Source organism: Lygodium microphyllum, chromosome 13, assembly GCF_053477565.2.
Source record: "Lygodium microphyllum isolate KBCC chromosome 13, Lygodium_microphyllum_v1.1.10, whole genome shotgun sequence".
Classification (NCBI taxonomy): domain Eukaryota; kingdom Viridiplantae; phylum Streptophyta; class Polypodiopsida; order Schizaeales; family Lygodiaceae; genus Lygodium; species Lygodium microphyllum.
The window spans coordinates 148647328-148657240 of record NC_141147.1 but is presented as its reverse complement, the minus strand read 5'-3'; the positions used below and the strand labels follow the sequence as shown (position 1 = coordinate 148657240).

The window sequence follows — 9913 nt, the reverse complement described above, 5'->3', positions numbered from 1 at the left end:
GCCTAAGGGTACAAAATGATTTTCCCTAAATGACAATAATGAAGAACTAGATGTCCACAACTGGTCCACAACAAAAGGGAGGTAGGATGGACTTCAATGATAAGATGTATTGTGTGGAGACTTAGACTTTAAGAGATTAAACAATCAACCACTACAAATGCTTTACTGAAGTTATGAAGAATGAGATCAAGAATTTCCAATGGCCAGAGTTGAAGGATCGAGGAGGAGATAACTCCCCATCATCTTTCAACAGAGATAGCTCCCCATCATCTTTCAACCTTTATGAATTTGGCTAGCTTATCTTTAATGGCCAATTTCTTCGTGCATATTCTCCGAAACAAAGTGCTTAGATTCTCTAAAGGTGTGGATTTCCAAAGTCCCCTAATTTTGCATCTCCAAGTTTTCCACTGCTCATATGGGAATAATTTTTTCCATTCCTCTTGTATGTGAAGAAAAATTTGATCCTTCTTCTTCTCAAATCTCTCCCCCTGCTGCATGAAGAGGTACTAAAGTTGTGGAACCTAATCAAGGCAGTAGTCTTGAGGGCATTATTGGCAAGTAGGAATACTATAGTAGTTACCAAACCTAATAGACTTCCCACTCATGTTCTTTTTGGGAAAATAGTTAGAGAAGCTCTTGGATTTTTTAGGAGACATAGGAAAAAGGATGAGCATGTGTTCAAAGTGTGTCTAAGGCTATAAAAGTGTGATGCGTTGTAAAAACTTCAGGGTTTATACTTTAATCCCTGCAGCACCTACTAAGATGCAAATGTAAGCATCTCATTCGATATTGACATCGTCACTATCATTCGCATTTTTTAAAAAAAGCCACTTGAGCTTTTTCTACTTCTCATTTAATACATACACTTCGAAGTTTCCTCAAGAATCGAAGGAAGAAGAGACAAAGGACTAAGTACATTGATGAAATAGAACATGTTGCCTCGAAGACTAACAAATTGACACTCACAAGTTCTTGGAGGCTACCAAGTATGGCACTCTAAAGGCTACGGTTTACCTTTTCCACTAATTTTCGAACACAAAGAACAAAGTCGGCACTCTAAAGGCCACGGTTTACCTTTTCCACTAATCTTCGAACACAAAGAACAATGTGTCCATATTAAGCTATGAGGCATACTTAAACCATCGTACATCGCTTATGTGTTACAAGCGTCATATTTAAAGTTTAAACCATCAAAAGAGGCAAGTGTGTCTAATATTGAACCACAATGGACAAAGGAGTGCGTATCAGTAAAAAGCTAATAATTTGGCTGTATATAAGCAAAGTTGACATCAAGGGCCGGTACATTTAAACTCAGGCCGATGATGAGAAGTCCAGTACAAGGAGAGCTGATATTGTACCGATGCTGATTATTGCTGATCCTAGAGCTGAAAGTAGGTAAGGTGGGAAAAATGGATTTCACTACAAGAGGCTTACAAGCAAAGATCCTGAGGAGAGTGGTCCTTTGAAGAAAAGTAGCCATCGCCTGCTAATGGTCTGAGTATATGATGACGTCTATGTTACACAAGGATGTGCTGGATCGGGCGGCGTCACGATGCCAAGCCACAAACTCCAGATTTTGTCAAAAGGGAATGATGCGTGCTGCGTTTGTACATAAAAAGGGTACTAATTACAGCCTTCATCCAGACAAGAAGGGGACTCGGGAGATCAGCAAGGGTATAAAGATAACGATCAGTTGATGCTGTCCTTCTGGTTTGCCAGCTCCTGGGGAGTGATGAAGGTCCCGTGGAAGCCGTAGGGCACTCTCGACGGGAGCTTCACAGATGCCAGCTTTTCGAGGGAGGGGGAGCTGGCATCCAATACGAGGAGCTCAGATTGGCCGGTGTTCTCGTTGTGCATGAAGGTGAGGATGTAGCCGTCGTCTTCTTTTGAGGAGGAGGATGATCCGGCATTGGATGATGAGGAATTGCGGGGGACGAACATTGGCTCGCCGCCGTAGCAGCCGGGCGGGTACATGTGCGTGGCCACGACATTGCTGCCGCTGCTGTTGTGGTTGAGAAGGTCCACCTTGGCGATGCCGGAGACCTTGGGCCAGGGCTCAGCGATGGCGAGGTAGGCGAACTCGGACTTGCGGCCGAGGAAGCGGCGGTTGACCTGGCCAGCCTCCAGGTTCATGGAGGCGATGGCGCGGCGGGTGGAGGAGCCGGTGGCACGGTTGAGGCGGATCTCCGACAGGACGCTGCGCAGCGGCGGCGCGTCGGAGTATTCGTTGAAGATGCTGTCCGGCGGCGTCATGCAGGAGCCGATGACCACCACCTCCGCGCTCTCCTCCTCCTCCCAGGCGTTCCAGAGGTGGAAGCAGAAGCAATCCGGGACGTCAATCCACTGGATGCGCGAGTCATCCAGGTCGTCCCTGGGCAGCAGCCCGAATCGCGCCATCTTGGCCCGGTCGTGCACCACCGGGGATCCGCCCCGCAGCATCTCGCCCAGCCGGAAGACGACCTGCTGGTCCGGGATGACCACGTGGCGGTCGGTGATGGCGAAGTCGTGCATCATGGTGGGCTCCGCCACTTGGATGGTGACGTCCGGGCTCTTGCGGCCGTCGGGAGCCACCTTGAAGTAGCGGAGGTAGGGGCGGCGGGCGACGTCGTAGCTGAGGGCGAAGAGCTCGCGGGAGGCGGGGTCTACCTTGGGGTGCGCGATCATGGCGCAGCCCAGCTGGCCGCCGAAGTCGTAGCGGCCCAGGGTCTCCAAGTCCCCCGGGGGCGTGATCCGGACCGCGTAGGGGAGGTCGTCCTCGGACATGGCCAGCAGGTGGCCGTTGAAGAACACCACCCCGGCATTGGCCACGCCCATGCCCTGGCCCGCCGGCACCAGCCCCAGCAGGCTCCTGGCGTAGAACAGCATGAGCCTCGCCACGCCGCTGTGGCCGTGCAGCTCCCCAACCGCCTTCGGAAAGAAGGCCCTTCCTACCTTCTCCTCCTCCACCAGCCTGCGCGTCCGCGTGAACCTGTTGGCGTAGCTCGCTATCCCTTGCTGGAACCGCACCGCGTGCAGCATCCCGTCCCCGTCGAACAGGTGGTGCCCCGCCACCGGCTCGAACATCGGATTCGCGCCGTTCCTCACGTACACCCCCTCCAGCCCCTCCGGCAGCTTGCCTTCCACCTCCAGCTCGTGCTGCACTGCGTGCTCCCCCACCGGATAGAAGTTGCCCTCCAGCTGAATCGCCGGGTCTGCCGTTGCCGGCAGCGGGTGCTGCTTCTCCATTGGAACTATGATGTCGCTCTCTATCTTGTCCAGCAGCGATGCTGCCAGCTTCTGTAGTAGGGGTTTGCATGACGGCTCCACCTCCTTCCGCTTCGCAGCAGCCGCAGCTGCTTGTGGAGCTGGGTCGGATACTTGGAGCGAAGGCACGGAGATGCGCTGCCGCTGCAATGGCCCGTGACAAGAGGCCGATGACGAGCTAGAGGATGAAGGTTTATAGTCTGCAAGACGAGACACGACTTGCACATGAGTTGCGGCCAGATTCCCAGGGCCAGAGAAAAGAGGTGGCTTCGAGCACTTGAGTAGCTGCTGATGAGAGGAAGAAAAGGCTCCAGAGTCAGAGAAGGCTAGACTATGATGATGACAAGGATCCATGGCAGGCTGCGCAATGGCGGCTGGGTGCATGTTTACTTACAGGTAGGTATACTAGTCACTGAAATATAGACACAGATGGAGAAAGAGAGAGAGAAGTGGATTTACATTCACGTTGGCACACATAGGGTGTCAGAGAAACCGTCTAGATGGCGCGCACACACACACAATAGCGGAAGCAACAGTTTATTTATACTTGTGGACGTGTTTGTGACAGCGCAGGCGGAGATGTGCTTTGACCCGTCCACGTGGCCGTAGTCAGTGGGGCCGACTGTCCCCATCGTTTCCGTTTGGCCTTAAGAATGACGCACGATAAGAGTAAGAAAAGGGCATGGCACCAGCAGCTGCCGGTTGGTAGCAAGCCACGTGCCGTTCCGCTCGTTGAATGTCCTTTGACTGGCGGTTAAAAAAGCGACGAGAGGGGGATGGGGGGGGGGGGGGGGAAGTTTGTGCGGATTGACTGTTGAAGAAAGAGCTTTAACCAAAAAAAAAGGCAACCGCCCTTTACGAAGTCCCCCATGGGAGAAGAATTTGGTCTCCTTCTTCTTCTTCTTCTTCTTCTGCAAGGATAGCTTTGGCTGGCTGGCTGGCCGGCCGGCCCTGGCCCATCACCCCAAGAGCGAAACGGGCCGGCCCCTTTGAAGTTTGAGAGGCTAAAACTTGCCTTTTCCCACGCCGTCCATCCTCCCTCCCCGGGTGCCAAAAAGAAAGCCAAAGAAATGCCACATGCACATTCCCCACTTCCTTTTTGTAAATTTTGTATTTGTACTTGTCCTTCTCATCAATCCAGCATATTCCCAAATCACCACCCTTCTCTTTCTCCCACGCACGCACCACCACCACCACCACCTTCTTGTCCCGAGAGCCCCGCGGCCCCCGCCCTCCCGAGTCCCTCCCTCCATCATATGGCATGTTATGAGAGAGAGAGGAGGCTCGAGAGGCGTTTTTTTCTTATTCCATGGCACGCCAATCATCCACACATTCCAATGCTGCCCCCTCGCGATTTTTACACTTTGCACGTACAATCACGCCACCACTAGGCCTGAGGGCCTCTCCGTGTGTGTGCGCGCTATAGCTACATCAATGGCATCTTTTCAGGCTGCTTTCAATGGTGGCCCATCACCTCACCTCACAGCTTACTTCATCCTTCTATACATGTGTGTGCTCCTCAATCTCCATGGCACTCAACCAACCAGATGGAATCAAACGTCTACTTTCCCATAAGACCTCAACTTCTCTTGCCCCACTCAAAAGCAATTCCACTCCCGACTTCTTGAATCTCAACCTTGCCTTTTGCTTGTACCATAAATTAGTATCTTCCCTTCTTCTTCTTCTTCATTACACTCTTCCACTTTGCAATCAGTGATTCAAAACCTTAATATTCTGCTCTTCCTAAAAGCCACGTTTCAGTCTAAAACCCGACCTCTCTTCTTAAATTTATCAACTCATCGCGTCAACCCAAAATTCGTACCCATTTTTTATAACCATCAATAGACCATAAGACGGTTTATATTAGCGAACGGTGGGGCAAACGTGAAGCTTCAAAAAGTTCCGACTCTTTAAAAGACACCTACCATGCAAAACAAAGTTGTCTTTACGTTAATTTCTTTACCGCGCACGCTAATCTTGAAAAGGCTCTTTGTTTTAAAAATGTGTGGATCAATAAAAATATATACTTCTCGCATTAGCAACAGCTTTGGGCTGCAAAAAGCATCTAGTAAATAAGCATTCATATGTAGAGTCGAGATAGTGACTAAGGCATGTATGATGTAATGGTTTCATCAAAATTGTTCTTACTTTCACATATTATATTACACCGTGTCAATTTGGTGTAGCATAGGGTTTACTATTGGTTTTGTGCACCTTGTCTTTCATATATTATAGTGCATTATGTCAATTTGGTGTAGCATAGCATTTGGTATTAGTATTGTGCACCTTGTCTCTTTAGGTTTGTAGAATGATTAAACCTTCAACTAGGACTCCAAACAATAAATGTCTACAAGAGTTCACCACTGATATTTTCTCATGGACTTATTATTGGAAGATACACCAAGGAAATCCATGTGTAGAGTCAACACGTATACACACTTCTAGACTTTTTTAAATTAATGCATGTAAGTTGTATTATGAGAGTTTGTTGTACTCAAAAACCATATGCTATGGCTCCATGAAACTTCCTCATTTCTTCATGGCTAACATAGACTTGACTTTGCTATTTGCCCAATATTTGAAGGCCAATTGCTCTTTTGCTTCATCAAATCCATCTATAGCTAGCCACTTCAACCTAGACTTTCCTACAATCTACTTTACAAACACGACATCTTGTTGGCTCTGACTTTAAAGGTCACTATAGTAGGCCAAGATTTTGTTGTGCAACTTATGGTTTAGCTTAGTGTTCACTCTTGCAAGAAGGAAACCTCCTTCGTATGTCCAATCATTGACCTAGATAACTTGACATAGTGAATCATCACCCCCTTTTTTTGTCCCCCTTCTTGTGGAATCCTTCAATTACCTCCTTGTTGACAATTTGCTATGCCACTTTAGAGACACCAACCTTTATCCTATGTTCCCCACTAAACAGACAAATTGACCCTAAAGATTCTTATAGGCACGCTAAGTCTCTATCTAGCAATCTAGCTTGTAACCATTATCGGCCCAATGCACAAGACAGACTATAGTTCTTAGTAAGGGAGCCTAGCAAGCGACCTAAGGAAGGTAAAGATCAACCCCCCCCCCCCCCCCACCCCACCAAGCAAGTTTAGTCCTCCACTCTTTTGTGGATCCATTGTAGTCTTGCTTGATAGGATGGTCAAGTCAATGCAACATTATGGAGTTATCCTTGTCCTTCATCCCTCTCCAAGAGTTGAGTGCGCTCCTTTGAGCCTTCAATCTTCTAACTACTACACATGCACAAATAGCTCTTGGATTCTTAGTAGAAGAGCTAATATATCTTCCTCTCTTCTATCTTCTTCTCTTTATCTTCCTCTCTCTCTCTCTCTCTCTCTCTCTCTCTCTCTCTCTCTCTCTCTCTCTCTCTCTCTCTCTCTCTCTCTCTCTCTCTTTGTGCATATATGTTGTAGCAACCCAATGGTCAAGTTATGGAATAACCTTTATTGTAGTTATATGGTTCCTTGCTCTCCTTTGCTCATGTCATTGAGTTCATGAAAGATCAAGTAGTAGTGGGGTTTGTGAGGATAGGGATGGTCATTTGATATGTGTTCATGATAGCCATGGAGTTGCTATTGGTGATGCTCACAAGGCTACCTAATTTGCATTGGCAATAGTCTATAGTGGCCTTTTTGCTATGAGTTTCTACTTGTGCCAATTGAGATAAGTTGAAGTTGATGGATCACCCAAGGGATGGTGCAATTCATGTGTATGATGGTGGGGATGTTGATGATGACAATGATGATCATTAGGATTCTTAATGGCTACTTGTAGAGGGAAGACAACCTATTCCATAGCATTGAGCTAGTGATAGCTTTATGATAGTGATGATGATTTTCATGGTGTAGCCCTTATAAGGCTTTACTACCAATGTTTTCCACTCTATTATTTAGTAAACCAACAATTAACCACTAAACTTAACAATTGACGTTACTTACTTGACAATTCCTATTGTTACTAAAGTAACTACACAATTGCAATAATGTATTAGTATTATGGGAATTACTTAATGTTTTGTAGCACCTCGATGCTATCATGAGCAGAGGCTCTTGTATCCCACATGCATAGTGAGGAGAGTGGGGAAAGGTTAGGGACTATATAATGATGTACTTGGTTCACTTTTCAATGCAATGTCATAGTGCTTTTGTCCTTCAATCAAGTGTCTATATCATTTTCTTACACAAAAGATTATGTTTATGACTCCAAGTCTGAATCTTGGAACCTAATTCACTTGTGTGACAATTGGTCTTGTATGTGTCTATATCTACATGAGTCCTATCTACATCTTTCATCCTCCATAGCTCATGCCATGCTCTAGATCCACATCTTTTGACATGGTATTAGAGCTCAACTAAGCATGGCGCAGCTTAATCTAGCTCTCCTCTCTGCTCTCTCGAGCTTTCTTAACTTCAGTCTAGTTCAATGCTAGCTTATGACCTCATTTTTACCTCTACCTTCATTCCAGCTTTCATGGCTGCCACAATCAGAACAGTACCTACCCTACTTGGAGCTTCTAGATCTCTCTCTATAGGCCATATCTTCTAGTGCTTTCTTCTAGAAAAGTGTTTCCTAACTAACAAAGCTTCTTTGTATCAGATCAGAGCTCAACATTGCTCTACCTAAAGTCCAGCATTACATTTTTTTACAGTCGTTTTTCAAAACTACACCGATTCCAGTTTGTATATCGATTTGTCTCCTGTGGTGCGCAGTTTTCCCTGCAAATATAGAGATTTTAAAGATCCATACCTAAGCTCTCTCCCACTCATAGGGTTTCCCAAATGATCACCTCTATGAGCTACAATTAGAAAAAAAAATCAAGCCCCTATGTGCAAACCCTAAAGGGAAATCATAGCCATTTCAACACCGAGCTCAAGTCCTTCTCCCACTTTAGTTTTTCACTTCATTCCAACTCATTGAAGTCTATGCCACTCTTATGTGAGCTTGAACTCAATTCCTAGCAAGATCAACACTTCAAATCAACAAACAGATCAAGCACCAACATCCAACACTAAGCTCAAAGAATAGTATCCATTGATACTCAACTAGTGTCAATTTGACACTGATCTTCTTCTGTCTCTTGACACATTGAGCTACAACTCTTTTTTTGGTTATTTGAAGCCGATCAACATGGAAAAGCTTGAGAAAATAGCCAAGCTCAATGGAGAAGGTTTTCATGCCTGGAAGGAGAAGACCATGTACCACCTTATGCTGAAGGACTTGTGGGACGACCTGTTTGAGGAATAATAAAGCTCTGGGTATTATTTCCTAGGATTTTCTAACTATGTATTGTACCATATCTCTAGCATGAGAGATGCAAAAAAGGCTTGGGATGAGCTTGATAGGATCTTTGGAAGTCAAGCAAAAAACTATAAGGTCAAGTTGTTAATGCGGTTCTATAAGCTTGACATAAAAGAAAGCACTTCAATGACTATGCATATTAACACATTCAAAAGTCTAAAAACTCAACTTTCCACTCTGAAGAAAACAATAGATGAGGATGAAGCCATTGATGTACTCCTTGCTAGTGTAAACCAGGATCCTTATGAAAATATTGTCTCTACTCTTAGCAATGTACCTAATTTGTCACAGAAAGATATTGAGCACTCTCTTCTTGATGAAGAGAATAAACAGAAGAACAAGAATGCAAAAGATCGTGTCCCATCATCTAGGGAAAACCTCTTATAGACCAAAGGAGCTGTTGGACCTAAAGGAAGAGGTTGAGATTTCATCAACAACAACAACAACAAGGTTCGGATTATATGTCATTATTGTGGTAAGACTTGCCATGTAGCTAGTGAATGATTTCACAAGAAAAGAGCCCAACATGTGCAAGATAATCACCACCAGAATCAGTTCATGAATGAAAGAGAAGAAGAAAAAGATGCTTCTGCTATCTACAATAATAACTATGTGACATTGTTTTGATAAAAAGTTCTTTGTATTTTTCCATAGTGGATGTTATCTTGTAAAAACCTACCAAGAATGTAAAGTTTTAGGCTTGACCTAACTAGGCTGCCTAAGAGCAAGTCTCCCAGACCATGTCTACATGTAGGGGGGCATATGCCAGCAAGTGTAGGAACTCATCATTTGAGGGGGGTGCTGAAAAAGAGAGCAAATGATGATGCCCAGTAGAGGCTCTTGTACCCCACATGCATAGTGAGGAGAGTGGAGAAAGGTCAGAGACTATATAATGATGATGCCAAGTAGAGGCTCTTGTACCCCACATGCATAGTGAGGAGAGTGGAGAAAGGTCAGAGACTATATAATGATGTACTTGGTTCACTTTTCAATGCAATGTCATAGTACTTTTGTCAGTCAATCAAGTGTTTGTGTCATTGTCTTACACGTTTATGAGTCTAGGTCTCAATCTCGGAACCTAATTTACTTGTGTGACAGTTGGTCTTGTCTATGTCTATGTCTATGTCTATGTCTACATGAGTCCTGTCTACATCTTCCATCCTCCATAGCTCATGCCATGCTCTAGATCCACATCTTTTGACAATTGTAAAAACCATCATTGTACTTATCCACGTATTACAATTATGATAGTTAACATCATGATCATGTCACTTATTGTAGAGGCGATCAACCATCAAGACAAACCCACAGACCACTTATTGTTTCAAGCATTTCCAAGCCAAGCACTAATGGC

General features: G+C 45.3%; 1 protein-coding gene across 1 annotated transcript; it reads right to left on the bottom strand.

Moving 5' to 3' along the window:
• Positions 1-1243: 1243 nt before the first annotated feature.
• On the bottom strand, positions 1244-3744 carry LOC148027334 (9-cis-epoxycarotenoid dioxygenase NCED3, chloroplastic-like). Its single transcript, XM_087691904.1, has one exon. The coding sequence runs from the start codon at positions 3625-3627 to the stop codon at positions 1690-1692; it is 1938 nt and encodes a 645-aa protein (XP_087548030.1). The 5' UTR covers positions 3628-3744; the 3' UTR covers positions 1244-1689.
• Positions 3745-9913: the final 6169 nt, after the last annotated feature.

What these genes read in the sequence shown, in the direction of transcription:
- LOC148027334 (XM_087691904.1), bottom strand. Translation starts at nt 3,627, where the DNA reads ATGCACCCAGCCGCCATTGCGCAGCCTGCCATGGATCCTTGTCATCAT.